Source organism: Cimex lectularius, unplaced genomic scaffold (assembly GCF_000648675.2).
Source record: "Cimex lectularius strain Harlan isolate CLEC.00 unplaced genomic scaffold, Clec_2.1 scaffold16, whole genome shotgun sequence".
In the NCBI taxonomy this organism is placed as follows: domain Eukaryota; kingdom Metazoa; phylum Arthropoda; class Insecta; order Hemiptera; family Cimicidae; genus Cimex; species Cimex lectularius.
The window spans coordinates 2,906,247-2,929,906 of NW_019392679.1; the positions used below are offsets into that span (position 1 = coordinate 2,906,247).

General features: G+C 33.4%; 1 protein-coding gene across 4 annotated transcripts; it reads left to right on the top strand.

The window, feature by feature from the left end:
* The first annotated feature begins 350 nt into the window (after window positions 1–350).
* LOC106661554 (glutamate-rich protein 2) lies at window positions 351–21,987 on the top strand. Of its 4 annotated transcripts, none has more exons than XM_024225569.1 (6): window positions 351–388; window positions 17,020–17,051; window positions 17,112–17,245; window positions 17,571–17,628; window positions 17,706–17,777; window positions 19,102–21,987. In XM_024225569.1, exons 1-6 carry the CDS (start codon window positions 366–368, stop codon window positions 19,482–19,484), a joined length of 702 nt encoding a protein of 233 aa, XP_024081337.1. In that variant the 5' UTR covers window positions 351–365; the 3' UTR covers window positions 19,485–21,987. The 4 variants fall into 4 exon arrangements, with proteins under 4 accessions (XP_024081337.1, XP_014240534.1, XP_024081338.1 ...); XM_014385048.2 differs by lacking the exon at window positions 351–388 and adding an exon at window positions 7,220–7,476; XM_024225570.1 differs by lacking the exon at window positions 351–388 and adding an exon at window positions 8,103–8,259.
* The last annotated feature ends 1,673 nt before the right edge of the window (window positions 21,988–23,660 follow it).

Here is a 23,660-nt window from a genome sequence, read left to right on the forward strand (position 1 = left end):
GCATTTCCTTGGGCGCCATCCCGCCAATTGGTTGTTGTGCGAGGAAGATTTCTAACTTCACCCTGGTACTTACAAAACATAATCAAACAAAATGTAGTACTATTTGGCCCCACATCGGGAGAGATTCTTGCTAATGCAGGGTAATGCGTATTGTGGATGACCACCTGAATGAAGTGTGAGTGCTTGGTGAAGCCACCTCGAAGTCGATAGGAACATATTTGGGACCACTTAAGCGAAACCCAGGTCATCACACCTTAGAAGAGTTGGAGACTGTTCTTGATGAATGGGAAATAATTTCTCAGGAATTACCCAGAGATCTGTTCTAAGGTTACAAAGGCGTTTAACGGGCGTGATTCGTGCCAGAGATGGAAATTCTCAGTATTAAAGGGTAAGAAGTTTTTGACATTTTTATTATTATTTTTTTAANATATATGTTATTTACCCAATAATTTTTTTTAGAATTAGATAATAAACATTAAAAAAAGTTTCACCAAACCTATAAATAAACCTAAATACATTAAAATTTAAGGTGGTGCGTTAATTTTGTTCATCAGTGTATATTGCTTAGGAAGGAAATGTGTATTAAGCCAGTCTTGAAGAAATCTGAAAGTAAAGCCTGCAAAAAACGAAAATGAATTATTTTTACTACGACAATTTAATTTAATATTGGGCTGGTGTTGGGGTAAAAACTTGTTGCACTTAGGTCGTGCTTTCTCGCCCACCAAATCGACATACACTGTACCCTCATCAGCATTTGTTAAGATCATTTTTAGACCTTTGTTCGTAATAAACATAAATAAAGTATTTCAGGATTGTGAAATTTCCTCTTGCGGTCTGCGTGGTAATGAACATATAGTTACCTATTAAACTACATTTTAGAGGTTGACGAGTTGTTTCTGTGTACTGATATTGGCGGAAATCATGTCATATAATATTCAATTAATTAATCTTTACGTAAGGTATGAGTTGAGTTAAAAAAGTCAGTGTCACGAGCGGGATTCGAACCAACGACCTTCGGCTAAATACGCCGCTGCTCTACCATTTGAGCTATAATGACTTCGATCCACTCGGACACCAACTTCCTACTTCAACCCAACCTTTCGAATTGAGGTGGGAAGTTGGTGTCCGTATTTAGCTGAAGGTCGTGGGTTCGAATCCCGCTCGTGACACTGACTTTTTTATCTCAACCCATATCTTACATAAAGATTAATTAATTGAAAGATGTTATTTGGTCAATTGGACCACGAAATCTAATGAATGGAGTTATTTATTACGAAACTGTGTTCCTGTGCCCGATACCTAGATAGATTTAAATAGATATAAAACTATTTTTTAATGTTCGAATTTTATTGGGGATTTGGGAGATATCTATGAACAGCTTTCCAAAAACGAAACTTGCTGTAAACGTTAATAAATCTGACTGTATAAATTGCTAATTCAAGAATGCTGGAATGGTTGGTTCCGGATTCGGAGTAGTCCAGAAACCTAAGAAGAAATGAAATAAAATTTTTAGTTTACAAATCGAATCGTAGCATAACCGATGTCTATCTTTATAATCAGCGGCGACATCTAAGGCGAACTAGGTTTTTCCCGAAAGAATGACTCAGCGATCGATATACTGACCCTTTGATTTAGAAGATGAACTCGACTTCGCAAAAATTGAACTGAACATTTTACTTGCATGACGAGATCGCATTTGGTTCATTTCGTTCCATGCACATGGCAATTTGCCTTTTTCCACTGATTCTCGCTTTGCCGAGATATCCAAATTGCAATTTGCAGCCCTTCAATAGTTATATTTTTCCGTTTCTAATTATTACAGGACAAGGATGCAATATATGCGATACAAATTAAACACAAAATTAAAATAAAACTTGTAACAAAGATTTTTGTACGTACTGTAACTGTTTGTGAGTGTGTAGTTCATTCATTATTTCACCTAGTGGGTATGAGATCCTTCTTTTGCCATTCTGGGAGACTAAGATATATTGCTCCATATCCAATTTTATCATTCTTCTTATTATAGCTTTTTAAACTCATATTTAATCCATAGTACATTGTTATCCATTATTTTTTGCCCAAAACATGAACAATCAAACTCATTGAGGAAGCACACCTCGGTATTTCAAGCTGAGATACATGCAATCAATGCTCGTGTCCTAGAAAATTTTAAAAAAGTTTACACTGGAAAAAAAATTCTCATAAAAACGGATAGCCATGCAACTATTAAAGTATAAGCTAATCAAAAGTAGTCAAAAATCACGTCAAAACTAGTCAGTAAATACATCCAAAATCTCCAAAAACAGGGGGAAAACAATAATCTGATGATATCTTGGGTACCAGGACAAAATGGAAACAGAATGGATCCAAAAAATACACAAGAAGAAGTGGATAAACTCTCGGGGCCCTAGATACAGTAAACTAAAACAACCCTCACCAAAACTGGCAAACTCATTGCTACAGTTAGAGAGGGCCAAACCTAGAGGAATGATAGGACTGTTAGCCGGTCACTGGCATCTGAGAAAACATGCACAATATCGGCAAATTCAGTGATGATCGTAGATTATGCCATGAGGAGTAAGAAACTGCCACCCATATCGTCTTCGAAGCAACCGCTTAATGATGACAAAACCTAGGAATATAACAGCAATCACGACAGTCAATGGCCTAGTACTTCTAAGAAGGATCGAGTTGATTGCACTGAATTAAGGTAGTAACTAGGAACGTACAGTAAGCTAGAAGGCTGCAATGCAACATCCCTAGTTTCCATCATCATCATCAATATCATATTTTCAAAATCTTTGGGGATCATGACTGTTTATATTGGCAGGGATTATAAGTCCATTAGTATATTTTTTCCGAATATATGGACTATTTTGAATTTGTATCTGAGGGTGGTTTGAGAAGGGAGATAAGTTTGTCTGACTACCAAACAGCACGAAGGGGGCATTGCCACAAGAACAAAGAATCCCCACTCACGAGAATTGCGAAACCCTCTTCACAAAAACTATCATCTTTGGCATACAAATTAACCAGAACCGAGCAATGCAAAGTTTTTTCAGTAAGTATCGAGTGCATGTAGATATAATGTTGGGGGTGCTTCAATATAGAAACCTCATAACTAGGAAAAAAGTTACGACACTATTAGTTCATTCCTTCTCAAGGGGTTCTACGATTTGGAAAAAATATAACTAGTGTCGTCCTTTTTATTTTAGAGCGTGACAGCCGTAATTGTTTCACTTCCCACGGCCGCCAAATGATAATGTGACTCAGAGTTCATGAAATTAAGCCATTATATTTTTTTTTCTTTTCGTTATTTTTTATAAAGAAGTAGAATATTTTTAAATCTATGATGTTATAAACTATAAAGTAAAGTAAAGCACGAAGCGAATAACTTGATCAGAAACCAGATCCCAAACACATCAATCGTCGTAGTCGATTTCTTCTTCATCAACATAAACTGTAAACTTATAGCATTAAAATTTAGCCACAAGGCTATTTTGTATTATCAGTTATTCCAATTAAATAATATGTTCAATTATGATCAGTAAGCAAATATGGATTAATTGTCAATTAATTGGATCTTATGTGAAAATATTTTTTTTTAACTGTCGTTTTTATAATCACAGTTTAATTGTTGTTTTAATGTAAATCTTATAAAATTCTCGTGAACGGCATAAAACATTTATATGTTATTGTAAAACCAATACTAAAATACTAACAATAACCCCATAATAAAAAAACGATTAAAAGAAGGTGGCAGCGTCAATGAGCCGGATCACAGAGAGCTCTCGCGTATCAAGAGCACGGTCGATGAGTGGCCCTCGGAGGATTTGACTCGTAGAAGGGTCGTCCCGATTAAGAATAGGCCAAACGAGGTACTCGGACACTTACCTTTGGGCCAAAACCGGCGTATGTGTCCGGCATGCAGAGAAAGGTTGCGCGATGCGTTCCACCTAATTGAAGGGTGCAATTCCTTGGCTCCCAGCGTGCAAGAAGGCCGATTTAAGAATTGTGCTTGAGCACGGCCGCGAGTTTTGGGTTCCCTGTTCCGATTCTTGGAGGAAACAGGGTACGGTAATAATAATGTGAGAGAGGGTTGATGGCGGTATATCGAGTACCTCATCGACCCTCAATTAGGCTAGTTGTATAATGCGGTCGTGCTGAGAGTCAATGTATTTATTAGCGTGAATGTGCGATATGAGAGGATCAATAGCGGAATATCGAATACTCCATCACCCTAATTGAATGAATGGCATGTAAATAGGAGTGAATGTATGTAAGAATGAACGTGAGTGAAATGGGTTTGAAACTCGATGCGTTGGGTACTGAATTGACCTGGCTGTTGACCGCGCCCATCCTCCGGAGCCCAACCTCGGACGCTGGACGGATAAGACTGAGGTCTGCCCTCGGACTGCCAACACCCGGGGTGGGTGATTCTCAAGTCTGCCGGCAATTTACTGTAAATAGTAAAAGCTGTAAATAGTAAGCTGAAATTGCCGGTGGTCTATGAGAAACCAATAGGCTCAACTCGGCACATATTTGCATGTGTTTTGTACATGTGCGGATTTGAGCCTATTCAAATCCAAATAACCCAAAATATTATTTAGTAAAATTAAATCAAATTAGAGGAGAATGTCCTACGAAGAAAATGTCAACGCCAATCATACATGAGTATAAAAACTACTGTTTTGTGAACCTGTAATTTGGTCGTTACCGATCATTTTGGTATGCCTATCCTATGTTGGTCTGTCAGGCAAACAACTAACGTTTTATTATACAAGCCTACAAAATGAAACAATCAATAAAAATAATGAAAGTACAACATAATTATGCACAACACAAAAGTGTAATTGTGAAGAGCATACTTTAAAAGAAATTAATTACTGATATCAAACTGAGCATATTCATATTAAAGAATAAAACTCGTATTATTTTTGTTCTAGTTCTTGAAGTATATTTGTTCTTTTACTCTCTCATTTTATATACCTCCGTCACTCTCTTTCCCTCATCTCCATTTATCGCTTTCTCCTTTATTCTATGTCTCTTTCTATTTACCTACTTATTTACCTGCTAATTATCTCAATGTACACATACGTGGGCATTGGTAGCTGCAACGGTTAGGCGTTGACACGGCGCTCATCACTGTAAGGTAAAGATCCCGAGTTCGAAACAGCAGACCTACAACCTTACAAATGCGACCCCCCCCCCTAAATACCCTCGTTAAAAAAAAAGTCCCCTTGACTGGACTATTAAGTCTCTTCTATCAAGCCATGCCAATAGTTGTGTATGTCTAATTGCCCCAGATTGAGAAATGATCCATTGGGGTTGTTGACGATGGGGCAATGAGCCTGAAAGGCACGAAATAAAGAAATATTTATGCCATGGAACGTAAGTTTACTTTTCTTTATTGACCATAAAGTGTCTCAGTTATACTATATATCATCATAAAATGTTTGTATTACATTCGATTTTAGACTTTATATGGCCCCACAGAATAAAGACGCTTTTATTCCACTCCTCGCAGATAGTAACTTCCTTTTCAAAATAATTTCACATTCCGAAAAAAACTTGAAGTTATTAATCACGCGCATAATGGAATATGCGTTAGGTACTGTCCACCCAGGTGGTTTAAATTTTTCTGACACCCCTCAAAAACCTACACCACCGAAATACATGTGAGATTTCTTCGTGTGGTCGACCTGTAATTGGTCGCTTCCAGTCGTTTTGTTTTGCCCACCACAGAAATAAAACATTTAAGATAGGTGAAATGCGACTGACAGAACAACCCAGCGAGGATATACAAACCAAAATGATCGGTAACGACCAAATTATACAGTAATATTACTTTACCCATGCAACTTTCTCCTAATAGCTGTACATTTTTAACTGTTGGCTAGTTTTTACCAAGAAATTTGTTTTGCGAAAACTAAGAAAATTCCACCAGAACCCTTGCACCACCCTATATTCTTTCTCCCTTCATCTGTCACACCCTGATTCTCTCTTTAACTCACATCCATCCCCCTCATTGATTGATTGCAAATACTGCTATATTGCTTATACGGGTGTGTTGTAAGTCCATAAACACTTTCTCTTCTCTTTTGCAGTGAAGTTTAGCACCACAGTTCGATAGTAGATGTTTTGGCTTTTTTTCTACCTTTTTGAAGAATTTATGCACATGGTGTTAGTTTTTGCCAAATTTTCCCAGATGCCCATTTTATCTGCAGTGCCCCTTCAAGAAAGCTGATAAGATTCGGATTCACTTCTTGCTTCCTCCAGTAACTGATCTCACTGATTCTTCACTTTCACCCTAGCATTGCTCCTAAAACGATATCAGTTACAATGGATCCATATCTAGCAGATTTTGCAAAAGCACCCCCATATTCTCCAGCAAGTCGTGAGACCACATAGAGGGTACTATTTTAACAAATTTAGTTTATGTATTTGCACATAAACGTTTACACAATGAAATTATTTTTCAGAAATGTTGTTGAGTAAAACAAAGATTACCTGTGCTTAAAGTTAGTTTTTTTCCGTTTTCGATTAAATCCGGTAAAGAATTTTTACACGCATGATCATTTAATTCACAACAGATAGACGCACTGATATTATAATGCTCTGCTAATAATTCTCCATATTTTCTAATTTACACTGATACGGTTAAATCAAAATGTCAACTCAATATCTTGAGTTGCTAAAAAAGTTAATTGCACAATGGAAAAATATTAAAATAATGAATAAAAATTATTCTCTATTTATATAATATAAAAATAAATATTAATTTATTATCTATAATACACTAATATCATAAACTTTCCCATGCAACTTTCTCCTAATTGATGTGCATTTTTAACTGTTTGCTAAATGTTACCAAGAAGAAATTTGTTTTAATGCGAAAATTAAGAAAATTGCAAAGGGAAAAGTAAATTTTCCCTCGAATTTTCACGTTTTATTTCATGTCTATAAATAACGAACGTTCAATTGGTCCGCACTCGATTGGTTAAGATCGATAATTCAATTTGATGAATTTTTAATAAACCATGGCCTCGTCCCAGGTCGTCCCATTGTCAAAACGCAAAGAAAAACAGCGTACTAAATACTGTTTTAAATCTTACGAACTTTTACGAAAGATCCCACGGCAAATAGTTCAAATCGAAGATCCGACCCAACATGCAGTCTGCACTTTCAACGCCCAATCCGCATGCGTGAGGCGCAAAAAAGAAAAAAGATCCGCATACACCCGCACTTGTTTGTTGCGTAGAATAGAAACTATTACGACACGATTGCCGCGAAAAGTTAAGCTTCGACGCTGTCATAAAACGGAAAACCTAATAAAAACAGAACGTCTCGACCCGCGAATAAAGTCCAAAATGGCACAGACTGGCAAAATGAACTAGTTTCACTTTTAGCACGGTAACGCAGCTACTTTTAAAAAATATCACGTATCGAAGATATTCTTCGGATAAGATCTCAATGGTAAGTGATACGATAAGACCAATTCGAAAAAAACCCATTTCATTACCAGCATCATAATAAATAATAAATGAGACTCAAGCCCAAATGTTTACATACATACTTTTATAATATTAAAGACGTGTGATAATCTCTTCGTTAAAAGTAAGTGAAATTGAAAGATACCGAGTTTCTTTTGAGTAAACAGTTTTTTGGTGTAGGTTGTCAATTAAGTTTTGTTGTTGTTATCTTTTAATAGTTGATTTGGGTTTTTACTTCTGAACTGGCTAAATTTTCAAAAACTTAACGGTACAAAAGAAGGAAATCGTTAATAAAATATTAAAAACCATAATTAAAGGATCTTTTGTTATTATTGCATAATTGTGAAACTTAAGAAAAATAATATGAAAACAATTTTAAGATTTAGTTTGAACTTGATGTATTATTTTATTGCGGTTTTCTTCGTATTTTCCATAAAAATAAGAATTTTAAATAAAATTGCAAATCAAGACTGTTGTTATTTATATATAATCTTTTTTAAATAAAAACTGGCTTAATTGCACTATAAATAAGCTTTTGTCGTATTAATTTTTAGAAATGAACCTTAAAATGTTATTAATCTGTAACTAAATCTCGAATGAGGATTTTCCGACATACGGAGTTGTAGTAAGGCAAGGGTGAATGGGACTCGGAATAACACCGAGGGGGCGTGGAAGGGGTGAGGTCTTGTGTATTGATTCATTCCCGATCCCGAGTCCCGACAGTCCGTCGGAAACATGAACTCGGCACACGTACTTACTTTTACAGGTAGGTTTAGGACAAAAATAAATCTCTGTGAGGGTTTTTGCCCGGGGTCCAGGACTACAGCCACGGAGGCTGAGGAGACAAAACGGTCGTGCCATCGGAAATATCGTAGGGCTGATACGGCTTAATGACCCCATCATGATGACGCATTCGACTACCCCTGAAAAATGCATTTCTGTCAAACTGTGAGAACCCGTCTCGAAACAAGGTCGAGGTTAGTTCAGGTTCAGGTGGGACGAGCTAGAAACATCACAAATACACAGTAGAATTTATAGTTTTTGTTTTTTGAACCTTCATGATACGTAAAAAATAAAACGCTTGTTATTTATTTTACTGTTTTATTGTATAAATAAGATTTCAGTCGTTGGGTACATAACATATCGCCTGAGGACGATAATTTCGACCTTAAAACTTCGTTTTTTTTTATTGCCTATTTTTCATGCAAAGAACTATCAAGTCCAAAAAAAGGTACTAAATTTTAAATTAATCAAAGGCGCATGCTGTACAGTTCTAACCAAAATGGGAAGAACGTAAATTTATATTTGGAACTACATGTTTATTTTCTATTTATATGTGAAGCATAATGAGGTTTAAGCATAATACTTTATGTATTGTTGTATTGAATTAATGAACATGCTTGAAAAATAATTTGGCCATTAATGTTACGAATTTGCTGACAACCGTGCTGTTTAATAAACAAACTACTAACAATAGAATGATCCAAGCTTGTCAATACATACTTTTAAAATTATGTGAAAGGAAGAGAATCAGATTTATTTATATGAGAGATATGTTTAAAATTTTTAACAATCGATGATAAACAATATCCATGTAATATGTGAAATCCCGAAAAAAATAGATAACAAAACATTGCCATAAATTGACCAATTCAAATATAAAACAGGCGAGATTTTGGATCTTATTTACAATATAACACATCATCATTATTTTTTTTGCATTTTGTGAATCAAAAACACGAACGTGACATATTTGTACCCGATAAGTTTGGACATATGGTCTTTCAGGGCGGAAACAAAGCATACCCGTAATTTATTTCATATCTTCAAATTGTAAACGTGCAAAGAGAATTTGTCAATCAGGGTGATAATGATAATGATGAAAGGAGACTAGAAGGTGGGGTTTATGTCACCAAGCACTTCAGCTTATTTATTGTACTTTCCTGGTTCTTTTCTGGTTAGTTCAGTTTCGTGATTCGATCCATCTTTTAAGGAGTACTAGGTCATTGACTGCAGTTACTACAATTCCTTTACCTGGGTTTTCTTTGTACCCCAGGTTATGCCTTCATTAAGCAGTTATTTCACATTCGAAGATGAGATGAATGGCTGTTTCTTCCTACTAATTGTATAAGCTTCAAATGGGATCATCATTGAATATTCCCTTGTTGTGTATGCTTTCTCAGATGCCAGTGACCGGTTGATAGTCCAATCACTCCTCAGAATTAAGCCCTCTCTAAACGCAGCAGTGAGTTTGAAAGTCTTGGTGAGGATTGTTTTAGCTTAAGTTTACTTGTCTAGCGGGCCTAGAGTTTGCCCACATCTCCTTTTGTCTTTGTTGAATGTTTATTTTTGTTATCCCAAGAATAGGCCCAGGGCTTCTATGTAAGGTCTTGTTCAATCATGGGAAACTTCAAAAAAAGTATTTTCTGCGTTCCCTCCATAACTCAGTATTCAACAGCCAGAAATTTTAAAATATCGTAAGGAAATTGTCTTTGACTTTCAGGCTATAACTCACAAATATTTTTTTCCAATTAAGAAATTAACAATATCAGTAATGAGTCAATGTTATTTCAATTGAAGAGGGCAATGAAGGTTATCGGCTCTTGTTTACAGGAAGAGTTTATAAGCGTTGACTCACGATCGATATCATATTTGGCTTCATTTGAGATTACATTTTGTGAAAAAAAAATTTAAAAATCGGTTATTTTACATTCTTTACCATAAATAATAACTATATATTTTATTGTAGGTTTTTGCATCTGTAATTTTTTTTTGCCTACATATTATTTACATCTTCTAAACAGACTTTACAGAATTACAATAATAATTAATGGGAATATACGAAGAAAAATAAAGAGAAAAGAAATAAAGGAAAAGGAGATCATTATTATGAGTTTTATTCACAATTTACGATTGTAATTGTCAATTTGTTGTATATAAAACATTGCTTTAAAATTAAAAATTCCCCCTTTTCATTTTAGAAGTAAATCACAAAAAAATACTGTCGAAAATTAGTATTTTCAATCTAACCTATACATCGTTGCGTTAAATAATGCCTAAGCTATCCTTCTTAGCCTAAGCGTCCTGTCTCCTGAACCGAGGTAAAGACCAAATGCGTCTTCCTGTTGCGCTGAACAATGAACCTTTCAAAAATGGGGGAAAAAAACATTTGTCAAACAAAATATATATGGTGGGTTTTTCAATTGAAAATTATTGGCGACCAGTTAGTTACGTGGATATCTCACGTCGTGTTCATGACCTTGATCGGGTTCTCGGTCATCAAAGATCGCAATCCTTTTAAAAAGATAGTTGTTTTACTCACAGTAAGTTGTTTTGCAATGATCCGGATTTCGAGCTTTTAGCTCATCATCAGGTTGTAGAACTCCTTCAATCTGAGGATGAGCTAAAAGCTCGAAATCCGGATCGTTGCAAAACAACTTACTGTGAGTAGGAACTACCTTTTTAAAAGGACTGAACACCGCACTCACTCCACCATTCATCATTTCTATAAAAAATCGCATGTTCTTTGTATTTAAAATCCATAGCCCTTTGTTGAAACGGATCTTGAAAAATCCTCTTAATATTCTTTCTTTCATACTTGTTAACTTCAATTTGGGTTGTCAAATGCATTAGTTTCAGTAATGCATTGATTCGATTGATATTGTAAAAATGACAGCCAGAGATTTTCCCCTCATTCCATAGTGAAACAATTTTATCGTTCAATGGTCAGAACCATCGGGCCCTTATTGGAATATTGCTCTTTAGTTTGGTCGCTATGTTACAATTACTACAGCCAATAACAGAAAAATTCCAACGGAAAAAAATAAATATTATAGAGTCGAGGATTGGCTTCCATGTGTTAAACTACCTTATGACGACTTATGTGCCATACTGAACCTTCCTTCTTTACCATCTCGACGTTACACGCTAGATCTTATTTTCCTTTCCCAACTCCTAAATAATAATATTGACTTGCCTTCTCTATTTGGAAAAACTAACTCCAATGTGCATATTTCAATAAGGATCATTTCCTTATATCTTAAGTCAAGCAAAACTATCTATTCAATAGCCCTCTCCTATTTTACTAATGCATTTTACTTGACTTTTATTACTCTACCTTACCAAATTACAAACGACATATCAGAAGGTTAAAAACGTACAAATTACAGTAAAAGATCATTTCTATTTCATCTACAAATATATTCTAATTAATTTCACTCTGTGATAGACAATATATAGTTGGTTATTCAGATATCGTGAGATGCGGTCGGGTGTGATGTAGGTTTCAGAAAAACATTTTCTTTATCGTGCCAACGTTTCGATCTTTTATTGAGATCATCTTCAGGGCTCAAAGTGTTTGTCTTCTGTGTAATTGTGCCATCCTTGTGTGTCGTGTTGAGAGTGCCCCATCACACCCGACCGCATCTCACGATATCTGAATAACTATCGATTAACGGTCACTAATCTCTACACAAAAATATATAGTTGTTTTTCTCTATATATTTTTTATATTATTTTTATTGCCTTCTTTCTACCACACTCCTAACTTATTTCAAGGAGTATAATTTATGGTTTATAATTAAACTTCCCTTCTATTTCCTAGTAGATTGTTGAGGAGTAGGTGAGGGAAGGGACTTAATAAAAGAAAAATTTAATTGAAAGCCTAATGGGTATTCCCCTTTTGTTTTCTCCCTTACATAATAATAAGACATATATCTGACAAATATTTAATATATAATAGCAAGACTAATAAGAGAAAACAATCCGAAGTCCCCAGCACTATCACAACCCTTATCTAACACTAGATTTCGTTTTTCTGGTGGCAATTTGGTAAAATTTGCTTTAGCGGCTCTCTACGGTTTCTGTAATGTGCATAGTGAAATAGGACATACACTGATTTTCATTACATCCTCTTCATAGTTCGGATGTTGAAAAGCCAAAAGTGTAAATATGAGCCGAAGTTACCATTGCAACTCAGAAACTGGGAGATATGAAAGTTGGGCTTAATCCGCAAGGTTGGCATTTTATTGTGAGGGAGAATAATAAGTTTTGCCATTTGTGCTACTAGCATGTCCATTCTACCACTTGTAGAAAATCTATTTTTTCATGATGCTTACTGGTCTGCTTCCTACGACTCGTTTTGGGTGTACCCAATAGCTATTCCAATTGTTTCTTTCTCAGGGTTGTTACCATTGTGAGGTCCAAATCAATGGGTGAAGCTTTGGCTATGACTTAGAAGATCGTTTCAGATTGCCTAACAAAGCTAATCTTCGAACCTGCGCTAGTATAATTTTGTCTTTATGAATTTAGCTTGTCGCACCCTATTTGGTCAAGGGAGGAACACGATTTTATATTATAATATTGTTTGTTGTTGTTCTGTCTACACACTAACTACAAATCGGCCTGCTTTACATTCACGCTGTTTCTACAATCTTGTTTTAATAGAATCTTTACACTTGATATTTTCTTTTAAAGTTGTTTTATTTAAAACATGTATTTTTTAAAACTAATCTTAAATTTTTAAGACTAATAATTAAAATTGTTGGTTAATATTAGAAAACATTTCTATGTGTTTTTTAAAATAAAAAAAGTAAATACATTACTTTATATTTATTATGACGTTTCGGGAATTTACACCCATCATCAAATCTTTTATTTATTAAATGTATAATTGGTTAATATCTGTATTGTATTTTAAAAGATACGACGAACTTGCATTTGCCGACAGACTTGCTTGGCTAAAAGGTTACCTGACCCTAACCATCCCTAACCTTGGAATTTTTCATCATTCTTGGGAGTACCCTTTAGCGAGGCATTCATTAAAATAAAAAGAGCTTTCAATGATGTTCCGACACCTTCAACTTCTTTTAATATTTCAGCCTCGATTTTGTCGTATCCCTGGTGTTTTCTTCTTATTTAGAGTATTTCTTGAATATATTATATTACTCTGTCACTGGCGGTCGTCTAGCCCTATCTATTATGACTTACTATGCTTGATTTGCGCAACTAGACTTTAAAAGTGCCTGGGGTGCCGCTTTCTGTCATAGAATAGTTGTTATTTACTTTTAATGGCTCGGCACTGAATCGACTTGTAACTTAACCATTATAACCTTTTTCCAACATTTTGTGTGTAGCTTTTCCATATTTCCATTTTTTTATTACCCTGGCATCGGTTATTTTTGCGCTACAATGTTCCTGCATTTTTATTTCTCTCTGGAGAGGATTCGTTAGTTTAATTGCCTTTTTCTATTTTATTTTACTTTTAGAGGGTCCAATTCATTTTTTTCACAATGGTGTGGCATTGCTTTGGTATTACTTCATTGTTCGGTTTAGTTGTTAGGCGTTAATTTTGTTTAATTTTTTTTTACTTTATTATTTTCTATGATATTTTGAGTTTTTTTCAGATTTTTTGTTGATTTATAAATTACTTTTAAGGCATTTTTGTATATTTATATATTTTTTAGTTATATTTTTTCTTTTTACATATGTCAAAGTTTAATTCCACCTACAGAAATAAATGAAAATTAACAATCAAATATGCTGCCAAGATATTATAAAAATAAAATCGTAGCATATTTGAATATTCTAAGAATTATATTAATTATATTTAAAAATTAAATACAATATTTGAAAAAAATTAAATCGCACTTAAGTCTGATAAAAATAGAATTATTTATTATTAATTATTATTCTGTGGCATACTTAATATAATTCTTCAATATTATAATTTTATATTAAAAATCGAAGTTACAGCCAATTAGAAAGAAAAACAGCTTCACGGAGCTTTCAAGGAATATAATATTATATCCCCTTCACCTCGACTGAAATTAATACTCATAATTTTTGAAATTTTACCACTGTGTAACTGTCAAGCTTCATGTAATTTTAGTGTGTTTCAAACATTAGCTAATCTGTGTAATGTCAACTATATTTAAACCCAAACATTTCAACATTATCCTATAATGGAATGTTACGTTGAGGAACGATCAGTTTTTTTTTTCAATGTTGAAAAGGATCAGGTTTATGGTCTTGAATGAAGTTAAAAATTTATGCCAACAATCACCGAGCTTTATGCCAACATATAGTCGCATCATCAGGGCCTGTATTGATCAAAAACATCGATACATGAAACTTTGGAATTACATTTTTTTTAACAAATTTATAAATCTTTTATGAACCAATTAAACTATATTAAATTATTTGTATAAAAATACATAACTTTTTTATATTTATATATTCAAGTTTACTTACACTGCTGCTGAATTATATGTTACATATTTGAGAAGTACGAGTATTTTTATCCATTTCATAGGACATTTGTACCATTGTGTGCTTTTTGACTAGATTCTACAAAACCCAAAGAAAAAGAGTACATGAGGTAAGTTAACCTCTTTTGTGACGAACAAAAGAAAAATCCCGTGAGGGTCATGTTTTAAGGTGTTTTTTCTTTTACCTTCGGTCGTAGTTGTGGTTTTTTATGTTAATGGACTAGTTCTTTTCGAGTAAAGTTGATTAGGTGAAATTCAAAATAAAATAATCGGTCTCCGTCGAGGTCCCTCTGTCTTCGAGAAAAGAGTAAAAGGAAGGCTAACCCTTGGGAAGTAATGGTCAGATCTGTGCCTATATTAGCAATATTTAACCCTTCGCCAGTTAGGTAATCTAATAAGGACTCACCTCCGTTGTAGATGTTCGTACTTCCCTTTGTAATGTGGGGAGCATTTGCGTCACATCCCATGACTAGTTTTATATTTTGCCTCCTTGAGTTCCTCACTGTGTGATCCAACAGCCTGGGTGGGCATGGATCCTCTCTTGGGAAGTAGGCTGAGCAGATTAAACATCTCCTTTCTTGATATTACAATTGCTGAAACAAAGTCACCGGAACTTAGTTCCGGTAATAGTGTGCAGCTAATTCTTTTATTAAATACTACACAAGCCGTGGGTCATAATGATGCTCTTTGATATATTACCTGGGTCCGTTGGGATTTTATTCCTCTTTCAGTCCCTTGTGTTCTTGGACCAGGACGACATCCACGCCCTCCTGCGTAGTGTGGCTGACGCAGCCTTTGCATGCTGGAGGTTGACCTGAAGGGCCCTTAAACCTCCACGCCCTTCCTTCATTTGGCCGAATTGGTTGCAGTATCCATTCATTCTATCTGTTATTGGCCTTGTCCTTGTATTCTTTTTAACGGGCTCGTGTAATTCTCAGACTGTTGAGTCTTCTTCCTTATTGGTGGGATTGGTGGGTAGAGCCTTTCGACTTTCTTCTTTCTTCTACTACCTAATACCTATTAACAAAGCTAAACTTATATAGTTGTATATCATAACGTTTTCCGTTCTACGTACTGATTAAAATGGATAAATATTTAAAGACGAAGAAACAATGCATACATGAATATGGCACTAACATTGCCGAAACATCGCTTAAATGTGCTTCTTATTATGGTTAAATAATGTTTAAAAAATGATTTTTTATAACTCATTAGATTTCGTGGTCCGATTGACCAAATAACAACGTTCAATTAATTAATCTTTATTTAAGGTATTGGTTGAGATAAAAAAGTCAGTCACGTTAGCTCAAGTGATAGAGCAGCGGCGTATTTAGCCAAAGGTCGTGGGTTCGAATCCCGCTCGTGACACTGACTTTTTATCTCAACCAATACCTTAAATAAAGATTAATTAATTGAAAATTTTTTATAGTATTATTTTTCTTAAGGTAGTTTCTCTAGATTTTTTAGAATGTAGGTAAATCAAAAACATGTTTACAATTATTATTGTACATTTAACAACTTTTTTGTTGAAACCAAGGACGTCTCCTCTATCATTATATAACTAATGTGAAATACAGAGTATTTAAAAAACGGCAATTCTGAACGTTGCAGATTTTAAACATAAAATTTAATCATTCGATGCAGAATCTACAGGTTTAAAGTATAAACAAAACCCGTACATGTACATGACTGTACAAAGACGTTAAACACGGTGAAACATTAAAACGGAAACGACTAGGTTCAATATGTGTGACATTAATGTAGTAAGTACCTTGTTATATGACCAAACTTGAAGCAAATAAGACTCATCAGGGTCGATCTTCTCCAAAGATGGCATACCAGAATTGAATTAGAAACTGAAATGAAGTGGTAATATTAAGTCCCATTAAGTCTTTAGGACCCTTAAAAACGTTAGGCTTCATGATTATTCTGTAACGATTCTAGTTCTACTTTGTTTTGTCCAATTGCAAGACCGTTTCTCCGAAACAGACAGTTTATATAACACAAGGAGTGGTGAAGTAAGTCAAGGTTGCATAAAAGTGTGCCAGATCGCTTAACGTGACTCACGTCAACTTTCTTTTCGGTAAAAAATATCAATAGATGAAATTGTAAGCACAAATGAGACTGAAATCACACAAGTCCAAGAAGAAACTTAAACCTTTGTAGTGACCCCTCCATAAAACCTAATTTTTCTTAATATTTAAAACTATATATTTTGGTTATATGTGAGTAATATTTTTTTTTTTTTTTAATCGAAGAAAACTAATAATAAAAAGGACGACGACAATGGGTAAGCGTTACGTGCTTCCTATCAGAAGAAACTTTTTCATCTAATATTTTTAAAATGCAGAAAAACTCGTGACTGGGGTTGGTGAACTGGAGTTGAATGGCAACTGCCCGGGGACAAATGAAAGCACGGAAGATCTGAGCGAATACACAGACGCTGACGAGAGTTTGTCAGCACCTATTGAAATTTTGGCTGAGGTAAGGCCATAAAAAATTAAATTATAATTTTTAAAAATCTATATAAAAATCGTAGATAAGGCCAATTTGAAAGAAAAGAAAAATACTCAGTTCCTTTTTCAAGCTATCCAGAGATATATCCTTCCATTGCAATTCCAGAAGAAGGCGAAGGCTGAAGAGTATATTTCCTCGAAAATTTAAGGAAAGAAATGAGTGTTTTTCTGTTTGTTCTTTCAATTTGCCTTGTTTTTTATTTTTATTACAAAATTGTAATATTAAAGGCTATCAATTATATCAATATAATTATATTCAAAAGTAAACAATTACAACTAGCATTTCGTTCCAGTTTTTATCTGCTGTGATGTTGAAAGACTATGAAAAAGCACTGAAATATTGCAAAATTAGTGAGTTTTAGTTAATCTGTAATGAGTATTACCCTCTTTTCTAAAAAAAATTGAAATCTCATTTTAAAAATTTTCAGTTTTGGAATACGAACCGAATCACTCTACGGCCAAAGAATTCTATCCGCTTATCCAGGAAAAAATTAATCAAGGTAATTTTTAATTATAACACTTAATTTGCCTCGACCGAATCTGGAAGAATTTTTTCGGAAATAATTCCAACCCTGCCCGGCTAAATTGTCGCTCTTTAATGTTGTTGACGATCAATTTTTCGCTACTCATGCCAAGTATGGGGATTTCAACGGTATGAAGGGATAGAAAAAGTTAACCGTTTTTTCATGAAAAAAGTGCTCGGTCTTCCTGACTTAACCCCATACTACATGCTACATCTTGAGACATCAACAGATCTAATATTTGTTTCTACTTTGAACCTTCATTTTAAATTCATACTTAAGAACTTGGCCTTCCACATCTCGTCTGTCAAAAATTACCGCGTTAAAGATTATTCACAAGCAATTGTTTTGGGTAACTCAAGTGAATAAATTTAAGAGCGAGCTAAATTGTGATTTTTCTTTGCCACGAGGCAGTTTTGACAGCTGAGTTAGCCTATTTAGGTCAAACAAGATCATCGGACCGCTTTTTGCTTTACAAAGATTTGTACCCGTTAGTTATTGCTCAAAGAAGTAACCACTCCCTTTGACTATCTGACCTTTGATGGTTGCTAAACTTAAGGTGCGAGCAAGTGGATTTAAATTGTGTTCCATGGAGAGGAGGTTGGAAGATAACAATGTTCGTTATGCAACTAAAAAAAATAATAATAAAAATAAATAAATAAAATAAAATCTGAGGCAGCGATTAATGACCAAAGTCAGGCTCTTGCTCAGTACGCACGTGAAGCATGGTTTTACAGATACGAACTAGTACAATATTTCAACTTTAAAAATTGAGTTTCTCGCTTAGAAAGAAGAGATATTAATTTTTTATATTTTTATATATTTTGTTTGTTTTTTGTTATATACGTTGAAAATATCTTGTTCATAATTGTATATATGGTATTTTCATTGTTTTCTTTATATCAGCACGCCCTGCTTTTTTCCCCTTTTAATCGTTAGTTGTTTTTGTTTTCTATATATAACAAATTTTTGGTGGTCTTCCGGCAGGTGGTTTTTCCATGTCATTTTATTAGCATTATAGCATGCTAATAAAAGTCTACATATTGTAAAACATTGCGAAGTGTTGAAATAATAAATAAAGAATAAATAACAGCAGCAATCGACACTAAAAAATCGATGTTTCTTTTTCTTGTGTTTTCGTGTATTCTTACAACAAAAATATTGGTTTGATCAGAAAACTCGTCGATTTTTGAAGTACGTTTTAATTATATGGCAATTCATTTCTATGATTTTTTCATAAAACACTGAAAGTATATAAAAGTAGTATATTTAAAAATTGCTGTTTTCCTTCTGTCTCAAATAGGAAATCAGGAGATGTCGAGCAGCAGTGACCAGGACTGGTCAGCTTCGCCCAGCGACGAAGATGATGAAGAAAGGGCAGACGACGAAGATGATGACGATGAAGAGGAAGAGGAAGTGGCAAGCGAGGAGTACAGCAGTGGAGTCGAGTCGAGTGGTGGTGCATCCAGCAATCCACCGAGAGATTCGGATGCCACATCAGGAAGCTATTCTAGCCTAGAGGACGAAGAAGCGGCTGCAGCTACACAACCCAGGATCCTGCAGGAGCGGCACGACAATGACTTTTCCCAGAATGGAAACAACACACCACCTACCACTGACTCAGAGTCACCGACAGAACCTGTCAGCCAAAACATGCAGGCAAGCGTTTTTCCTGTAGCCTTTTAAATGTTTTTTTCTTAGAATTGTATTTTATACTCTGTAATTGTCCTTAAATTTTCCCTATTTAAGACAATATGTACACATATGTGTTGTAATTGTTATATTAAATTTTAAGTATATAAAAACATATCTCCTTATCCTTACCTTTGCTAAGTGCAATGTGTGAATTTGATAAAGACAAAATAATCAATCGTTTATACTATGTCTCTGACTTTTTAACTGTTGTATGTTTAACCATTCGTAAATGACTGCTATTGATTGACCAGGAGAAACATTTTGTCATAATTACCTACCATATGAATATTCAATTTTTATATCAAATACATTTAAGGATTGACTAATAAAAATAACAAATTAGTATCTAAAAAAAATATATTTGAGAAATTTTTGAATTTAATAGTTTTATAAACAAGCACTAAAACTCACAACTTTGAATTTCATTCAAGTGCAAATCCTTGTACATGCATGAATATAATTCCTCATTGCGAGTTACATTTTTCTGAGTTTTGGTTAGCATTGCAAAGTAAAAAAATACCATTAACATACCAATATAATAATTAAATGTAAATGATAAAAAGTTAATGTTAACGTTGAAAATAGTAATAATAATTGTTTTCTTTATATGAACTTGTTCTATCTATTTGTGTAATGTTCTACAGTCATATAACTATATTTTTTTAAAACTGTATTGATTAATTAAGGGGCTGATGTACAAAATAAAATAAAGTTATATTAGGAAATGTAAAGTAGGTGTTAAAAGGTATTATTTTTTTAAAAACATAGTTTCTCTTTCTGTTTGTATGTCACTTCTAAACTTGACTGATGGCAAGCCAATCGATATCGTTAAGTATTTTCTTTATTATATGCATTTTAATAGTTACCGTCCCAATTCAAAAGAAACAGGGCAAATTTTGTCTGCTAAATTTTAAAAAACAATTCGATCCTAATTTTTAATGTATTTTTGTTTATTAAAATATAAAATAAGGAGGTAAATACAACTTAGTGACATATCTTTTTAGAATGCTAGGACCCAAGGTGGCATAATACATTTTGTACTCTGGTAAAATTAGTGTATAAATAATGGAAAAAGAGAATGCCAATAGACTTATTCAGGGGTCCAAACCTTAAGAAAATTGCAAATTAATTTGGAATTGGGAAGGTTTTGATTAATAAAGCCAACATGACTGATAAATTTTCATTTAATAGTGACGAGGTCTTAAGCTTATCCTACTAGAATGTTTACAGTGGAAGCAATCAATGGATTGATATAATTTTGAGCTCTGCAGAGAAGCCGGCAAGGCATTTGAAAACAAATCAATAATGGCCAATCCATTGATAAGCTAAGTTCCTCATTTGAGGCCTATTACAGCTATTAAAAGACTGATGTTTTATATCTTAGTAAGAATTTACAATCGAAGCAATGTACCAGATAAAACAATATTAATAGTTACTGTTAACTTAATTAATTATAATTATATTATATTTATGTAATTATATATTAATTATAAATTTATCTACCCTGTACATGCATATATCAATAGAGGCAATTTGTCTTAATTAATGAGCTATAATAAAAAAATGGGTTTATAAAAAGTAATGTTTCACAGCAATGTGGGTACCAACACAGTCAAAAAAACACTTTTCAAAATTTAAAGCCGTTATAATTATTATGCGCCTGTTTTCAGTTTAATTACATGTATTTTCATTTTGAACACGGAAGTTTTACTTTTTTTATATAAACTAACCACAAATTCGTTTTATGATAATGTTAAATGTTATTAATTATATTAATCCAAAATATACATCTAAAAAAAAACCTTTAAAATATTGTTCAATTACTGTGAGTAGGAACTATCTTTTTAAAAAGGATTGTTCAGTCAATGTTTTTAAGTTTATTTATTCACTTTTTGAAGACAGACTGAGTTTGAATAATTTCAAATAACTTTAACTATACAATATACATAAGTACAGGAGCGGTTAATGTTCAACCACTCATATCACGCAGAAACACTACAATTTTTTTCAAATTATTAAAATTCCATGGGTTATTCTGGGTTTCAAACCCAGAACTGCTAGCAAGGTATATGCAAATCAAACACCCTAACCACCCAGCCACTGTGGTCCCCACAATATTAATAACACATATTATAAAAAATTATTTTTAATGACAAAAGTTGAAATGAAAATGCTCTTTGATAAGATTAATGAGTGTGTATTCACAAAATAAACACAAATTAATTATATGATAGATAACATTAATTTAACAATTTAAATATTAAATTAATGATTATTAAATGTTATTTAATCATTATTTTCTAAGTCTGTCTTTAGATTGGAGATCCAATTCGGTTTTAGTATGTATATGTGTGTTGATATATTCCCATGTGTATTATTATAAAGGTACTAAGTATTTTAGAAAAAATAAGCTGTTTGTATATTAGAGTTTTGATTAGTTATTGAAATGGTAAAACAAATGTTTTATTTTACTAATAAAGCTATTTTAAGTTGACATTTTATTTTCCCTTTTTTAATGTAAGGCCTGCAGGATAAAGTGACTGAATGTTACTAATAACACTTCGTAACAGCTGGTATACTGAACTGCACAGAAAAGCCGTTGATTGACAATGTAGTGCTCTCTCCGTAATCCGAACTTGGTACTTCAAAGTAATCTGTACTGGAAAAAAAATCGGGCAGTATGGATTACTGAGAGACCTAACAAACTATACCTATACAAAAATTATAAATCCATACATAATCACTATTATAAATGCTAAGACCACTAGGTGAGAGGAGATTGGGTGCAGGTTTTATAAATTCTCATCTTATTTGAGCGTGTCTCTGGCCCTGGCCTGTGTTCTACATGGATCATCCATTCCAGTGTTGTAAAATTGATTAACCAACTACTTTATAGGTTATGGTACCATGTGAATAAAACCTGTTAAGTTTTACTGCTTACTGATTTATTCAGTAAATACATACACTGAGGCAAAAAAAGTGGCCATTCTCGTTTTGTATCATCTGTAGTTTTTAAATTTCAACGTTTAATATCAAGAATGATTCTGAAAAAATATACCATATACTGGTCACAAAATTTAAAATTTAGGGAGAATGGGAACTAAAAGTTATGGTATATCTGTAATTTTGTTGTAGACTGCAGGTATCTTTTGTGAAGTACAGACAAACTTCGACAAAGAACCAAATAAAAAATCTAATTTTAAATATTACCATTTTTAGAATTAAGTTGCATGTTAACTATCAAGTTATTAGGTTCAATTTTTTATATTATTTATAAATTATAATTAAACTCCGAATTTGAGATAAAAAAGCCAATGTTACGGGTCAGATGTGGAACTTGGACAATAAAAGGGCATTGCACAAAAACTAGTGTTGCGATGGAAAAGTAGCATCTCGTCAAACGAAGTCATTGTGGCTCAGGTGGTTGAGTATCAAGTTATTGTTATGAAAGAAGTTTTTAACTTCTACCTGTGCAGGTGAGATTGCTTGGGTAGGACCAAGGAATGGATTGCTATTACTCCTGTCATTCACAATTTAATTAGAACATCCTAACCTAAAATTAAAATTACACTGTGTTCATCATTCTGGAATAAGCACTGATCAAGTTGGTGCCTGGTGGGAAAAATAAAATTACACACAAAAAAATTTTTTAAACAATTTTATTTTATAATTTTTTTCATGTGTCAAGGAAACACACATTAAATCTAAGATAAACTTAATTTTACCTAAATAATTCAATTCTAAACACCTTGAAAATTCAAACAGTAAATAAAAAATTTAGTTATTTTGTTAAAATATTTTCAATGTGGTAGTTTTCATTTAATGGAAAAAAAAAATCACAAACATTGGCACATTTAGATTAACAAGTTATGAAGGAACATTGTGTAATAAAATATATTATATTCTTAAAAATGAAAATCAAACTATAAACAGCATACAAAATAAAAGAACAAATAATTAGTTCCAGAGCCTTTGTACAATTACATTGTTATTAAGCAAAATCTGTTGGGGGTATTTTTTTAATTACAGTCTGCTTAGGTTGAATGTTATTATCAAAGTCCTAAATTTTAAATCCCATAAAACTAATCTTTGTGAGATTTTTTGTTAACTATGAATATATGCTTTGATTACAAAGATACCAAAAATACTTTAACTCTAAAATCAAAC

What these genes read in the sequence shown, in the direction of transcription:
- LOC106661554 (XM_014385047.2), top strand. Translation starts at nt 8,424, where the DNA reads ATGCATTTCTGTCAAACTGTGAGAACCCGTCTCGAAACAAGGTCGAG. An exon ending in AAAAAGGACGACGACAATGG is followed by an intron (nt 17,052 to 17,111) that starts GTAAGCGTTACG and finishes TTTAAAATGCAG; the next exon opens with AAAAACTCGTGACTGGGGTT. An exon ending in CTATTGAAATTTTGGCTGAG is followed by an intron (nt 17,246 to 17,570) that starts GTAAGGCCATAA and finishes ATTTCGTTCCAG; the next exon opens with TTTTTATCTGCTGTGATGTT.